Source organism: Triturus cristatus, chromosome 3_2 (genome assembly GCF_964204655.1).
Source record: "Triturus cristatus chromosome 3_2, aTriCri1.1, whole genome shotgun sequence".
Classification (NCBI taxonomy): Eukaryota; Metazoa; Chordata; class Amphibia; order Caudata; family Salamandridae; genus Triturus; species Triturus cristatus.
In genome coordinates, this window is record NC_140584.1 from 519,847,752 (window position 1) to 519,864,175 (window position 16,424).

Consider the following 16,424-nt stretch of genomic DNA (forward strand, 5'->3'; position numbering starts at 1 on the left):
AGTTTAATCACTTTTTTTTAAAACATTTTTTTGATGAAGCAGTGTATTTTGTTTAAAATATGATTGTCATACACATTTATTACATGGTGATTATCAAAGCTGTTTGCACCACTTTTCTTTCTCAGAATACCATGTAATTTCAACTTTCAAGAGGAACCCTCTCGAACAGGCCTTCAGACGGCCCAATGTAAATCTTACATCCAATCACCTTTTATATCACTATTGGATTGCTGTAAGCCATAAGGCGCCAGCATTCCTGTATGATATCTACCTCAGGATTACTGGAAGAAGCCCAAGGTAATGGTGACTAGCTCTATCTTTGCTGTTCCTCTGACATTGAAAGAAGCACATACTTAACAGGAAATGACTATTGAAAAAGAAGTGTTTTGCTGCAATTTAATACTGTTAAATGCAATATTATGTCTTGTGTCTTCTCATTTTTGTAAGGCAAGTTATAAGTATATTGTGTTTCTTAGTAATGAATTCAAATACTTAATGTATGTAGGTTTTTTGTTTGCATACATTACATTAAATGTTTGGCCCTTATTTTTCCCCACAGAAAATTGTGTAAATATGACCTTCAAGATGCATCCTTTAGAGCAGGCACTCAGGCGCCCCAATGTTAATCTTCGTTCCAACCCCCTTTTGCATCATTACTGGACAGCAGTCAGCCATATAGTACCTGCCATGTTGTTTGATGGCTTTCTAAGGTTAACAGGTCAGAAACCCTGGTAAGACAGTTATGGTAAAAAAATTAACCGAAAAGCCAGGTGCTGGTAAATGGTGGAGGCTTGCTTGGGAGGCGCAGGCTCAGTGGCATGGGTTTTAGTTTTCTGCTTCTGTCAATATGTAATAACTAGATCTCTGGCATTTATTTTTGCTGAAGTGGGTAGAGATCATGCCTGGAGCGAGAGCATAACCTTCAACATGAAAATATTTTAAAGCTATTCATAAATATATCTCGTATATAAAAATGAGGACAACAATCTTACACCAAGCATTCATTTATCAATGTCCTCTTTCCACACTGGAAAGGACTTTGAGAAACCTCTGATCAATGGATGTTTTGTCAGCCTGCCAAGCACTGGCAATAACATTGAAATATACTAAATTAATGTCCCACTTATGTCAGTTTTCAGAACAATAGCATATCGAAAGAAGCAGTACTACCCCATTGCAGTAACAACATGCCAGCTGCCTAACTCTGTTCCTTGCAGCTTTGGCCTCCTTTCTGCTATTTTTGCTGTATAATCATTGATATAGGGATTTGTATGATTTAGGATTCACTCCTTATTTAGAACAGCTCAGCGCCTCTGTTTTTCATGCGCTTTTGCTTCATTTCTCTTTTTGGGCCCTCATGTTATACCCAGGTTAAGTATGTGTATGTTGCAACATTTAATGAAAAAAGTATGTTCCTTAAATATTAATTTGTTATTGTTTTTCTCCTAAATTCTACTGCTTTTGTAATTTTCGTTTTGGTGTTAAACGATTTAAAGTTCAAGGTTCCTTAACTGAAAAACATAGCTGTAAATCTGCTTAGTATTTATGTAGCATCTTTTGAGTCTGTTTACAAAGTAGATGGGAATTTTGAAATGTTTTTGGTAACTGTAATTGATTTTCTGTCTATTGGAGCAAAGACCATGAAACTCCATGCATGAAGAACGGTCAACAAGCGGTAGTTATTAGCTCAAAGCTTGCCTTTGAGCGGTATTTAAGTAGTCGTGTTATGCTTCCTAACTAGGAGAGCCAGAAGTCGCCTAAGAAGAGCATAAAGAATATAATTCGGCCATGGCATTCTCTTCACAGATTCCCAGACCTTTATTTACAACGTTCAATTCGCTCTGTCTGAACTTGAAACTTTACAATACGACACACAGTGACTCAACATAGCCATAATTTGCTCAGCTTGCTTGTTCAGTGAGCGGAACATCTGAAAAACTGGAATAAGCTTCTTTTTGCAGTTGTCGTGTTATTGCTGGGATTTTCATATTTTTTTTTCTTTAATTTAGTTACTGATATGCTATCTCTGCATCAACAATAACAGATTGCATTTTGTTCTGTAAACATGTCATTTTCTATTGCTTGACGTGCACTGTTTAGCTTCTGCTGCACCTCCAGTTTTGCGCTAGTTTGTTCTACCACCGTATTAAGCCATCTCGTCTTGCACATCTTTTTAATTGGGGTTACATGTCTGGATTTTCTTCACTCAGTTACTTATTTCATGTCTACAAACCTCTTGCAACTGAAACACTCTAGAGGTATGAAGAGTGTGTGCAGAAGGAGGGTCCAAATACCCTGTTAGTTGATGCAGTAGTACTATTTGGACACCGTTTTCCTTTTTCAAATCTGTTTTACACGTAATATCACTGTTCCAGGCGTATGAGCTGTAGATTCTATACTTGTGCATAGATCGCCATCTGGTGTTGGGCTCGGATGTTTGCATTTTGTTTTTGTCTTTGAAGAAGTCTTTGTAGTCACGAGGTAGGTGACTCCTCCTTAGGACAATAGTGCGCATGGGCATTGACTCCATCTCCAGATTGATTTTTTCCGCCATCGGGTTCGGATGCGATTTGCTGTGCTCCGTGTCGGTTTCGAACCCCCCCATCGACACGCAATTCCTCTACACTCGACGGTATTGTCACGATCGAGTTTCCCTTTAAACGCGCATCTTTAAAAACAAACTCCTCTATCTCGATCTTTGACGCAGGCCGTTGGACCTATCCTCGCCGACCACGCCTGCAGACAATGGAAAGGACTCGTTTAAAAAAAAAAATGCCCCGTGGTGTGAAGTTCCCATACATTAACTTGCACGAGGTTTGTAACCTCTGCCTCTCCCCGGAGCACAAAGACAAGGACTGCGAGGTCTGTTCATCTTTCAGGTTGAAGAAAAACATCCGTGATCGTTTGGCTCGATGTTACGAAATGTTCAGCGGAAGCAGCTCGATTCCGGACATCTTCGGAGCAGATCCCAATGTCCAGCCGTAACAACAAGGTGATGAAGAAGACATCTCCGTCTCCGAGGCCGACTACTCCGATGTCCAAGAGGAGACACTCACCACAGCTCAGCAGTCAGTGAGCACCGAAACCCCTCTCCCAAAAGACAAACCTAAGGCCCCGATAACACCCTCGCCCTCGGGTCGACACCAGCAACATGTCTCAGGCGCCCCGCCCTCTGGCCCGGCTATGAAACCTAAAGATAAGCCTTCCAGCTCGGGATCGAGCCAATCCCATTCCGGTGCCGAAAAGTCACCTTCGGCACCGAAGCACAAGACCAAAGATGTGCCACCCCCTTCTTCGTCGACACCGAAGACAGCTTAGACGCCGAAGCCCTCGGCATCGAAACATACCAAAGACAAACATTCGGAACCAAAAATATCTTCTGAGCCGATAAAGGTCTCGGAGTCAAACTCCTAGAACAAAACCTAAAGAGTCCAAGACCCCACAGAAAGCCTCAGACTCAGGCCAAAGAACATTTGACCCAAAATCTTCGGCACCAAAAAAAAATAATCCCACGCAACCTGTACCTGATTTTTTTGGATCCAAAACAAAAAACTTTCTATTGATCCAGAGACTGGATAAGTAATCGCCAAGCCTCCAAAAAAGAGGTAACTGAACACTTCAGAGAAATCTGAAATACCCTTGAAAAGAATGGAGATGAGCATTAACACATCCCCTCCACCTTCTCCTCCAGCTGATCCAAATCTTATTTCTCCACCACACTCCCCACAACATATCGTATCACCTCAAACGTCAGATACTGAGGATGATCATACCGATGGGGGTGGGAATATAGATCCACATGAGGATGATGATGCACATACCATCCCACACGACGTAGACCCTTGGGATGACTACAATACAGATCCTGACCCACATAATGACCCGGACCTCTAGCCATCTAGGCCATCACCACCAGATGACAATATTGGGTTTGCGCAACTTACCAATAAGGCTGCCCAATACCACAGGGTACAGTTGCTTTCTGATCCCTTAGAGGAAGATTTTTTACTTGAAACGTTTGCACCGTCGCAAAAGTCCATGCACACCCTGCCAATGTTAAAAGGCATGCTCAAACATGCCACAGAAGTTTTCAAGGACCCTGTCGGAGTCAGGATTCGAAACACCAGGATAGATAAAGTATAAGGCAGCTCCTGATGACCCAATATACATTAAAGGTCCGGTCCCTTTGTATTCTCTTGTGGTGTCTAAAGCACACGAGAGGGCAAACTCAGAGTACAGGCGACCCCCCCCCCCCCCCTCCTGATAGGAGTCCAAACTAATACTCATCTGGTAAACGTATTGCATCACAGGCTGCAAATCATTGGCGGATTGCCAATGCCCAAGCTTTATTGGCCAGGTACGACAGGGCTCACTATGACCAGCTTGAAAAGCTCATTGAACACCTTCCTAACCAGTACAAACAAAATGCCAATGACCTTATACAAGAGGGGAAATTGATCACAAACACCTCAATTAAATGTGCGCTCGACGGCGGCTGATACCACATCTCGCACCATTAACACTAGCGTTTTGTTGCGCAGGCACGCTTGGCTCCGAGTCTCCGGATTCAAACAGGAGGTACAATCTGCTATCCTAAATCAGCCCTTTGATCAAGAGCATCTTTTCGGGCCCTCAGTTGGAACATGTTTAGAAAAGATGAAAAAAGATACGTAAACTGCTAAGTCCATGGGGGACTAAGAATTCCCTTCCCCTAGAGGCTCTTTTCGCCGCTCCTTCTACAGAGCTGGCTCCGAAACTGTTGGCTCAGGACTTCCCTCTTCAGCTGCGTTCGACACAATCTCTCACCAAATCTTGCTCCGGAGATTAGAGGAGATTGGATTTAGTGGCTCTGCTTTTCAGTGGATGACTAGTTTTCGGTCTTCCCGCTCCCAGATTGCCAATCTGGGTCCTTTTCGGTCAAAGCCTCTGGAATTGACCAAGGGAGTTCCTCAGGGCTTGTTTGAGCCCCACATTGTTTAACATCTATATTGCTCCCTTGGCCAATCTTCTTAGATCCTGTGGCTTCACGCCGATTCCTTATGCTGTCGACACCCAGCTCCTCTTTTTGTTCAACAAATCCTCCTTGTTGGCTGAGTCCTCTTTCTCAGTGGGTATGACAGCTGCCGCAAATTGGATGAAAAGCAATTTTCTCCAACTTAATGCTGAGAAGAGGGAGATTATGCTATTCGGTGAGGCTCCTTTGCTGTGGACACCTGATTGATGGCCGGCAGCACTCGGTTCTCCCCCTTCCCCGAAGGCTCTTGTTAGAAACCTGGGCATTCACCTCGATCGCGCTCTGTCATTAAAGGAGCACGCTGCCTACACTGCCAGCGGGTGCGTTCATGTGCTGGGTTTGCTTTGTCGAGTCTTTCCGCTTCTCCCGGACTCTACTCGCAAAACCCTTGTTCAGACCATGGTTATGAGCCGGTTAGACTACTGCAATGCTCTCCTGATATCTGCTAATGAGTCCTCGCTTAGCAGATTGCAGGTGGTCCAACGGCGGCACGTCTTGTTATGAATGCCCCGCCAAGAACTCCCTCCCTTCCCTTGCTTCGATATCTACACTTCTTGCCTATCCGCAAGCGGGCTAAATTTAAAGTTTGCTGCATTGTTTATAAGGCCTTGCATAACAAAGGTACTTCTTACATTTCCAGGAAACTTAAGCCTTATGTCCCTATCAGGTCCCTTAGGTCCTTGTGGTCCCTCGGGTGAGTAAAATGAGGCTAGGCAGGAAGTCTTTCTCCTACCTCGCTCCCTTCTATTGGAACCAGCCTCCATTCGACTTGAGACAGTGCCCGGGCTATCTGTATTTTAGAAAACTTCTCAAAACTGCTCTATTTCCTAAGGTCGCTGTCTAGCGCATATCCTTAGCGCAGAGATACCCCTTCGGGGGTGATTCAGGTGCGGTATAAAACCTATAAATAAATAAAATATAAGAGTCCCACTCAAACGTCCTCCAAAGGATACTTTCGTGGGGGCTATAGAGGCAACAATGGTAAAGGAAGAGGTTGCTGCAACATCCACACCTCCTCTACCACCAAACGGTGACTTCCCTACACTTCCCACCCCCAATCATCCCACTCCTGTTGGGGGATGTCTATCACAGTTCCTACCTGTCTGGAATTCAATCACAACAGACAAGAGGGCAAGACCAATTATCCAGTATGGTTACTGCCTGGAACTCTCCTCTACCCCCCAAACATTCCTCCCAGACAACATCCGATGTCGTTGGAACATCTAACACTTCTCAAACAAGAGGTTCTCTATTACAAAAACATGCAACAGAACCAGTCCCCTTGCCTCACCAAGGCACAGGAGCTGACTCCCTCTATTTACTAATTCCAAAAAAGGACGGATCTCTCTGACTACTAAATCTCTACATTCAATCGGATCACTTCCACATGGTCTCTCTCCAACAGGTGCTCCCACTACTTCAACAAGGCAACTTTCTCTCCACTCTCGATTTAAAGGACGCCTTCTTTCATATTCCCATTCACCCCGCTCACAGGAAATCTCAGGTTCGTGGTAGATGGTCAACACTACCAATTCAAGGTTCTCCCATTCGGGGTGACTACAGCACCCAGAGTCTTCACCAAGTGTCTTGCAGTAGTTGCGGCCCTCTTAAGAAGACGGCACATTCATGTCTTCCCTTATCTAGACGACTAGCTCATAAAAGCCAATTTACACAGCAGCTGTGTTCAACACACACACAAAACAATCCAACTGCTTCACCACTTGGGATTCACGGTAAACCTCATCAAATCCCATCTCTAACAGTCCAGTATACAACAGTATCTAGGGGCTACAATAGACACTTTAAAAGTTCTAGCATACCCCAACCCAGTCAGGATAAGCACTGTACAAGCTCTAATAGCAACATTTCAGCCTCAACACACTACCAGCGCGCATGTTCATGCATCTAATCGGGATGATGGCCTCTTGCATTCTCATCGTCCCGTATGCATGACTCCAAATGCATCCCTTACAGGAGTCTTTGGCACGTCAGTGGAACCAGGCTCAAGGTTAGCTAACAGATCTGGTGTTGGTAGACTACCGCACCCATCGCTCTCTGCAGTGGTGGAACACCCAAAACCTTTCCAAAGGTCGGACGTTCCTCAACCCGATTCCACAGTTAGTGCTAACAGCTGACGCATCACTCACCGGCTACGGCGCTCATCTTCAAACCCATACCATTCAGGGCTTATGGACCCCTCAACAAAAACATGTCCACTGGAATTGTTGATCTTCCTAGCGTTGAAATCTTTTTAACTCCACCTCCTAAACAAAGCTGTTCTAGTCCGTATAGACAATTTGACAGCAATGTATTACATACAAAAACAGGGAGGGACACACACTTTGCAGCTTTCACGCCTAGCTCAAAGCATATGGAGATGGACCATTTCTCAAAACATATATCTCCTTGCAGAGCACCTCCCAGGAGTACACAATCAGATTGCAGATCTGCTCAGTCGTCAAAGACAGCAGATCCACGAATGGGAACTTCATCCTCAAGTTCTGCTTCCATTCTTTCAAATGTGGGGCCACCCAGAGATAGACTTGTTCGCCACAAACAAAAATGCAAAATTCCCAAGCTTTGCATCCAGGTATCCAAACCCATTGTCCAAAGGCAATGCGCTATGGATGAACTGGTCAGGCAAATTTGCTTACGCTTTTCCGCCTCTTCCACTCATTCCGCTAGTGGTTTGGAAACTCAAACAGCATTACCTCACAATGATCCTAATTGCTCCAACATGGGCCGGACAGCCATGGTTCACAGCCCTTTTGGAACTATCAGTAGTTCCTCATCAAAAGCTACGCCTCTCACCCAAGCTTCCCACTCAGAACCATGGAGGGATAAGGCATCCAGATCTCAGTCAACTCAACCTTGCGATCTGGCACCTGAAATCTTAGAGTTTGGCTTCCTTAATCTCCCTGCATGAACATCATTAGAGGCTAGACTTCCTACCACTAGCGCTTGCTATGCCGCAAAGTGGAAAAGATTTGTAATTTACTGTACAAATAACAAAATCAACCCACTAGATGCTTCTATTCAAGACATCATCTGTTACCTTTTGCATCGACAACAATGTAACCTAGCGTATACATCCATTAGACTACATCTAGCGGCGATAGCAGCCTATTTCCAAAACAGACAACACTTGTCTTTGTTTAGGGTACCAACTATCAAGGCATTTATGGAAGGACTTAAAAGAATAATTCCACCTAGAGTTTCACCCCCTCCAGTATGGAACCTAAATGGGGTACTTACCAGGCTCATGGGTCCCCCATTTGAACCTATGCATAAATGTGAATTGCAATGTCTCACCTGGAAAGTAGATTTTCTGGTTGCGATCACCACTCTGAGTCCGTGAACTCCAGGCATTAACCATACAAGAACCATTCCTACAAATCCATCATAACAAAGTGGTTCTTAGGACTAACCCAAAATTTCTACCTAAAGTCGTCTCTGCTTTCCACCTTAACTATTCTGTAGAACTCCTAGTGTTTTTCACTCTGCCCGACTCAGTAGCAGAACGGGCTCTTCACACGTTCGATGTAAAAAGAGCGATATTTTACCCCATTGAAAGGACAAAGTCCTTTAGAAAGACTAAACAACTTTTTGTGGCTTTCTCCCCACCTCCATAAAGGCAATCCTATCTCAAAAACAGGGATTGCAAGGTGGATTGTTAAATGCCTCCAAATATGCTATGCTAAAGCCAAACACCCCTTAACCATTCCCCCTAGAGCTCACTCCACATGTAAACTAGGGGCATCTATGGCATTCTTAGGGAACATTCCCCTAGATGACATCTGCAAAGCAGCAACTTGGTCTACACCACACACGTTCACAAAACACTATTGTGTAGACATGCAAGCAAAAGAACAAGCTAGTGTGGGCCAGGATGTATTAAGAACACTTTTTCAAACCACTGCAACAGATACAGGTATCCACCGCTAAGGAGGTAACTGCTGTATAGTCTATGCACAAGTATACGATCTACAGCTCATATGCCTCGAACGGAAAATGCTACTTACCAGTATGCATCTGTTCTTGGCTTGTTTAGCTGTAGATTCGTATACATTACTATCTTAGATACATTACACATGGACATCCTTTTCTATTTCTTACTGAAGCCATCATAACCCTCCATGGCAAAACAGTCTGGAGATGGAGTCGATGTCCATACGCACTATCGTCCTAAGGAGGAGTCACCTACTTCGTGACAACAAAGACTTCTTCCCAGACAAAAACAAAGTGCAAACATCCGAGCGCAACACCAGATGGCGATCTATGCACAAGTATACGAATCTACAGCTCTACATGCCAAGAACAGATGCATACTGGTAAGTAGCATTTTCCTTTTTTTATACTTTGGAGTATACAAAAAGTGATGGATGGAATGCTTGAATTAATCTCAGCCACCGGTAATTACTTGGGCCACAGTCGTTTTTTTAGGTCTCGTTGGCTATCGCGTAAGCGATCGCTCAGCGAGACTCTAGTAAAGGGGCTCCCAAAAGTGCTCCCAAAAGCGGATTGCATGGCGAGCACGCGCACAATCACGTGCATCGTGCCGCCATGCAATCCGTTTGGCATCCTCCTACTTCAAAGGGTCCGCTCCCCAGCCTGGAATGCGCTCCCCCGCGCCACGCTCCGCCGGGCTTGTCTTGTTTAAATTGCTTCTGTCCTTTGACACAAATAGAGTGCGCGCATCACTGCTTCTGCTATCCCCCCCACACAAATACAGCGCGTGATAACAGAAAGGTACGCCCTCATTTAGTCAATGGCATACTGCACATTCCGTCGCTTTCAGTAATGTTTTCCTTGCATGCATACTCCGTTGTGTTTATTTTTAATTGTATTAGTTTGCGTTTGCAGCCGCGCTGCTTCTTCTGCTATTATGCTGGGCACCTTCTTTTCGGAGATACTACTGGTAGCTGGTGATATGGAATTTACAGCAGAGTATTAAACTTTTAATTTTATTTACTAAGCCTGCAGCCTCCACATTCTTTGCATCCTCGCAGAGAGCATTTGGGAAGGAAATAATAAGGGCTATTAGCGCTATATAAAACTGCATGAGAACTTGTGCTTCAAACAAGAAGGGTTGAGAAGTGCACGAAAACGAACGTTGCTCTCGTTTATATTGTTAATTGTGACGACACCAAGCTTTGTCCGGAGAATGTTTTGCTTCATTGCCCCTTTAGTTGGGTATAAGAGAGACCCTTCACGCCCACCATCTCCACTTGCCCCAGAAGAGCAATTACCTTCAGTGGCAGGGCGCCATTCACTGCTACTTAAATGTGTCAGCTAGAGAGCAACCCGAGCTCCTTTTGCTGGCAGGAATTCCTTTACTGTTTTTGCACAGTCATGCCAAGTGTTTCCTCTGCACCGTTAAGTCTGTGCAGTTATACTGCTTTCCGCCCAAGTGCCTTTGTAAATAACAAAAATCCAAAACAAATCCAGTAGATCTTTGTGGCATAGCAAATAAAAAGGTATGGGCTGGCAATTCCCATTGCGAATATCAAAGTGGACTGAATTTTAACACTTGTACAATACATTGAAACCTGGAAAATGCTTCCGATATCTGTACCTCTGAACTGTGAATGCCCAGTGACACCCATTGTGGTATAAATCAAAACATGTATTTAATGGTTGTTTCAAATTTTCGCTCATCTCCTGTGAGGCTTTATTAATTTTTTACAACTTCTATTATTTTGATCCACATATATTCATATCGTAAGCCTTTCAAATGTCATTTTCTTTGTTTCTTTGGTTAAAAAAAAGTATCGTAACTCATATATTGCACACAACTCTGTCTCTCATACTCACTACATCACTATCTCGTTCTCTCACATACGAATCCAGCATTTATACTATTAGTTCCCTTCATATCTTCCCACACACTTTCAATACCATAATTTACAAATAATAACCAAACACACACTCTCCTCCTCTTCTTTCACTATCTTCTACTTACACAACCACAGCCTCTTTATGCATGTATAACATTATATCCCCTTCTATCTCTTTCTTACACACTATTTATAATGGGTTGTCTTCAGTTCATTTACCACTTCATGCACAAACTACCTATCCCTCTCATTCTTACTTTCTAATGTATGCACCTTTCACCCCATCCAATCACTATACCACATATTTACTATACACATACACTACACACCACAAAATTCCATATCTGATTCGAATTCAAAGCACATATTTCCACAACATACATCTACTCCACTGCAAAAAAACATAAATAAGAAAGAAAATAATTTACAATGCCTAAAACTAAAAACTCACAAATGCGAGACCGATTGCATTGCAAATGTTTTTTTTTGTTTTTTTTGTACACCATGCCACCTCAGTTTGGACCCAGCGGTATTCAAATTAGTCTTGACCCTGCTCCAATAAGAAGAGTCCAGCCTGAACTGCAAGGTGGCATGGTGTGAAAAATAACGATGGACAGGTAAGCTTCCCCGAATAATTACCAGTGGTTGAGGTTAATGCAAGCATTATCAGCTACTGCCACACCCCAAATAATATTCCTTTGGGCAGACCTGACCGGTCTGGGACAGAGTGCTGAAAATTAGCTTCGGAGTCTAGCAGGCAATTCATACCAAGCAGAAGTGAAAATACCAAGCGGCACATGTTCTAATCCTACTGTATTGTATTAAGCCATGAAGGGACAAACAGTAGGAGCAGGTGGTCCCACTGATGCATATTTTTTTTAATGTTTATTTTCTTAAAGCCTTTACATTTGTATATCGTCAAAATATCTGCCAAGATATCTATATTGTTTTAGATTATAGGCAGGTGGTTGTAGTCATTTTAATGTTTTCTTCTTTGATGGCTGCATGTTTCCTGCAAATTCAGACTATGGCTATGACTGCAATGCCAGGTCGCACTTTCGGGCATCCTGAGCATTAGAGTAACCTTATTCAAGGTATTTGTGCACCACCTCCAGCCACTTCAATTCTTAGTGATCTAAAGCTCGTTTGAATATTGGCTTTAATATAGATGCCCCCGACGTAATCCAGATTCTATTACAAGCCAATCTTTACCGAAGTCTAATGGCGATAGTTCCAGATACAGTCCAAATCAGTTTAGTCACAAACCATGCCCTTTTGTTTAACTAGAAGTTATTCTTTTTTTGGCTTGCTTTAATCCCTTTAAGGCCATCCTGCTTAAAACCATCCTGACCAAAAGGGCCCAAAGCATTACTAAAAGGTGAAGCTGATCATGAACGTTTCAACGTTATTCCATATACCTTTAAAATATTGGACTAGAAATCTTGCAGTTGGTCATCACCCTTCCCATTGAACCCTTCTCCCATGGCTGATCTTTAAAAACCCCAAAATGTGACGCTCAATGACTTTCCATTGAAGACCATCTTCTGCGTCACTTTCGGGGAAATTCATGAGGTGAAACGTACATTTTTTTTTATGAGATGTATTAAGTCCAAAACCTGACTTTTAATCAATCCTCTTATGCTCAATAAACTCACACTCCACTTTATGAACCACTGTCCTAAGTCTAACTACTCTTGTGTTGCACATTTTATAGGGAGACGTAGGTGTATAACTGGCACAATTTGTTAAACCATTACTTTCCTAAGATATTATGATAGCCCCACTGTTTTTATATTCTATAGTGAAAGCACCCTTACCAATATTATCAACATTTTCAAAATAAAATGTTCGAGGCATATGAGCTGCAGATTGTACACTTAGCATAGATCGCCATCTGGTGTTGGGCCCGGATGTTTGCAGTTTGTTTTTGCTCTTTGGACAGTCTTTGGAAGTCACGAGTTCGGTGACTCCTCCTTCGGTCCGTACTGCGCATGGGCTTCGGCTCCATCCTCAGATTGTTTTTTTCCGCCATCGGACTCGGATGTGATACTTCGTGCTCTGGCTTCGAACTTCTACGGTTCCAGCCTCGACGGAAAATCCTCGTTCTTCGAGTTTCTTCATCTCTCGAAGCGGCACTTTTCTCCATTCCGCACATCGGCACCGGCCTTCGGGCCCTCCTTGACTCCGGTCCCGGCCGATGGAAAGGACTCCGTTCAAAAAGTGCCCAAAATGTGGGTCTAAATTTCCCCACACCGACCTCCATCAGGTGTGTAACCTTTGCCTCTCCCCAGAACACGAGGCTAGAGACTGCCCCGCCAGTAAGTCTTTTCGCTCCAAAAAGACCAACCGGGATCGAAGAGCTCGACGCACCATGGCGCACTCATCGACCGCGGCTCCACCGGACATCTTCGGAGACGACACCGGAGCTTCGGGGCAACAACACACCGAGCAGGAGGAGGACGTTGTCAGCGCTTCCGAGGCCGACGACTCCGACGTGGAGGACATCACACCGGCGCAGAGGGTCGTGAGTACTCTACCCCCTCCCACCCCCGCGCCCAAAACCAAAGAGACTCAGGTTACACCCTCGCCTGCAGGCCTGGGTAAAACCAAGCACACAGCTTCTATCACCCCACCTTCGGGCCCGGTGTCGAAGTCTCACGGCAGCTCGGGCTCGAACCAGCCGACGCCTGGTGCCGATAAACATCGTCCGGCACCGAAGAAAGTGACGCCCAGCTCGACTCCGAAGCCACCGGTGCCGAAGCCTGGACTCTCGGTGCCGACTAAACACAAACACAAATCCCTCGGCACCGACGCTCCGGCGCCGAAAACTACTTCGACGCCGAAAAAACCGGAGGTTCCGAAAAAGCATGGCACAGACAAACCATCAAAATCCTCGGCTCCGAAAACATCGGCGACAGCGGACGATTCGGTGCCACTGGACCTCTTTACACCAGATCCTTTACAAAAGACCTTATTTAAGGATCCAAAGACTGGGCTATTGACTTTAGTTGTCAAGAAAAGGCGTCTTGACACACCGGCTCCTCCTCCACCACCCAAGCGGAAGGACTCTGCTACTTCTCCTCTCAGAGTGCCCTCCCCACTACCACCTCCTCCTCCCCCTCCACCTCTTCCACCCCCTCCCAGGTCTCCGCCACCTTTGCCTCAGCATTCCCCGACCCCGTCCCCAGATCCGGATTACGGGGATCCAGATTATGACCCGGCGGACGCCCCCATGGACCCCACTCCACCGGGGACCCCAGACCCATGGGAAGACTACCAAAACCCTGACATACCGGATGTGCCTCAGGACGACCTATACCCATCCAGGCCGTCTTCCCCCAGAGGACTCATTAGGGTTTCACCACTTAGTGCAGAGAGCAGCACACTATCATGGGGTGGAAATGCATAGTGATATCCACTTAAAACAGGGGTACCCCAATCTTGATAATAAGGAGAACAATGGGGGGAAAAGAACGTCAATAACTCAAGAAAAGTAGCTCTACCTTAACGTATATAGGTGGATCAAATGAATCTCACTGATATGTCACCCAAGTCTGATTGTCAGCAGCCACATCATATGGAAAAGAGCACAAACACATAGATAGAAATCTAGGGTTGAAGATAATATTTTTTTATCTTTATTATTTTGATACAAAAGTTCAACTAGTGAATCTACAAATGACTCATGGGTTAAGGATGAACAACACAACAACATTTTTTTTGATAGTGATATGTTCAAAAAATCAAAGTGGGCCCCCATCAGGGAATAGAGAGAGTATATGTACAATTAAATAGCAATCATATTATCAGGCACACCATACATTCGTACACAGTCAATCAAAAACATAAAGCATACATTAACTCTTCATTAAAAAATAAGAGAAAAAGCGGAGGAAAAGCCTCCTCACAGTGTGAGGGTGTCTCAGGTGTTAGACACCACTAGGTCAATAAGGGGAATACGCCAGATCAAAACAACGGGACACGCCGACGCGCGTTTCGGTGCAATCACCCACTCAACAGGGTGCCACCTTCTTCAGGGCGTTTTCTCTAATTACAGGGGGCCTGCAGATAGGTGAGAATAGAAAAAATAAAATATAACAAAGGAAAAAGAAATTATATAAGCAATAAAAGATCAAATTGAAAACTAACATCATTGATAATCAAAAAATATACATTATAATTAGCAATGTTAGGGTAAATCACATTTCTTAATGATACAGATTAGTTCACAGGTCACCGATAGACCGCAGTTTAGTGGCATGCAGACGCTCAAGTTGGGTTTAAAACAGAAAAAATGGATGCTAGACATTAAGACCAATAATTGGTAAACAGCTTGATGTATAAATCTAAAGTCAACTGCACGAAGTTGGTCATCTCTCATGGGATGGGTAGCCCATGAGGAAACCAAAGACAGAAATCTAAGAAACTAAACGCAAATGGTACGGAAAAACATACAGATAGGAAACAGTCCATACTTGAAAGATATGATAATTTAATTAAAAATAGTGAGTTTTAAAGTCTCACCCAGCTCGAACTTCAGCAGAACCTCATAGAGGGTGGAGGATCTATAGCAAGAGAGGAGATGGATAGATCCACTTGAGATTGATATCCTAAATGGTAAAAAACAATTCGACAAAGAAACAAAATAAATAGTTGTTGAGCCTGCGTGGTGTGGGATCTTAAAACAGAATCGCCGGTCCAATGAAAATCCCGCTTGCCTTTCAAATTGAGCGGCGGAGTTTATCGGCAATAGAATCTTCAAGGCTAATGGAAATGCCCCAATATTTGTAGATGGAGACAGTTAACTTCGTTGATACCTGGGAGTTAAGAACAGAAACAAAATGGTGCCAATGAAAGTACGGGCTGAAGATAAAAGAATGAAAGACTTTAATTCACAGTCGATAATAGAGTAGGTAAAATAAAATGTGGGTTGATCGGTAGGTCGGTGTTTGAAACTAGGCAGATTCGCTGAATGCTGATGATTTCGAATGGATAGTCAGACAAATCAGTCTTACCTAGAGGTTGGTGCTACGAAGGTCAAGAGGCGACTCGATGCTCGATGTAAAAACTCTTCAGGGCTGAAGAAAGTGCCCCCCCGTCTGGTAGTCGACACGGTTAGTTCCGGTGATGGCTAGGGAGTTATACAAAAAAACAAAATAGCGAAAATGAAAATACGGGCTGGAGGTGACTAACTGCGAAATTCCACAACGTAGCCGACAATGGTACTTAGAATACTAGCAAGTTGCCAATAAGCTCTGGTGAATAATTAAACAGTTCAGTCGTACCTTGCGATTGGAGGTACGATATTCAAAGAGCAACAGTAATCGTGTTCGGGTCGCCACAAGATGGATACACAATAAAACCTGGGAGCGGCCACTCAATAGAAGATAGAGATAATTGTCGAAACGGTGAGATTGTGGCTAAAAAGTAAGAAAAAAGAGAAGAGGAAACAAAATAGACCCAGTGGAAGACGACTTCTTACTGGATACATTCGATATTCAGGACAAATCCACAGCTATCTTGCCCATGCCCATGCTTAAGGGTGTCACCAAGCATGCTGCAGAGGTGTTCAA

The 16,424-nt window shown here is 44.0% G+C and overlaps 1 protein-coding gene across 5 annotated transcripts in view; it reads left to right on the top strand.

Moving 5' to 3' along the window:
- The window catches only part of FAR1 (fatty acyl-CoA reductase 1), a 528,293-nt gene that overhangs the window by 363,827 nt on the left and 148,042 nt on the right, over positions 1 to 16,424 (top strand). For 3 of the 5 annotated variants that reach the window (XM_085648213.1, XM_085648215.1, XM_085648217.1), the window contains one exon: positions 126 to 297. In XM_085648213.1, the coding sequence (XP_085504339.1) occupies positions 126 to 297 (172 nt within the window). Of the gene's footprint in view, positions 1 to 125; positions 298 to 559; positions 732 to 16,424 lie in introns of all 5 variants that reach the window. The other 2 variants (XM_085648214.1, XM_085648216.1) reach the window with 1 other exon arrangement.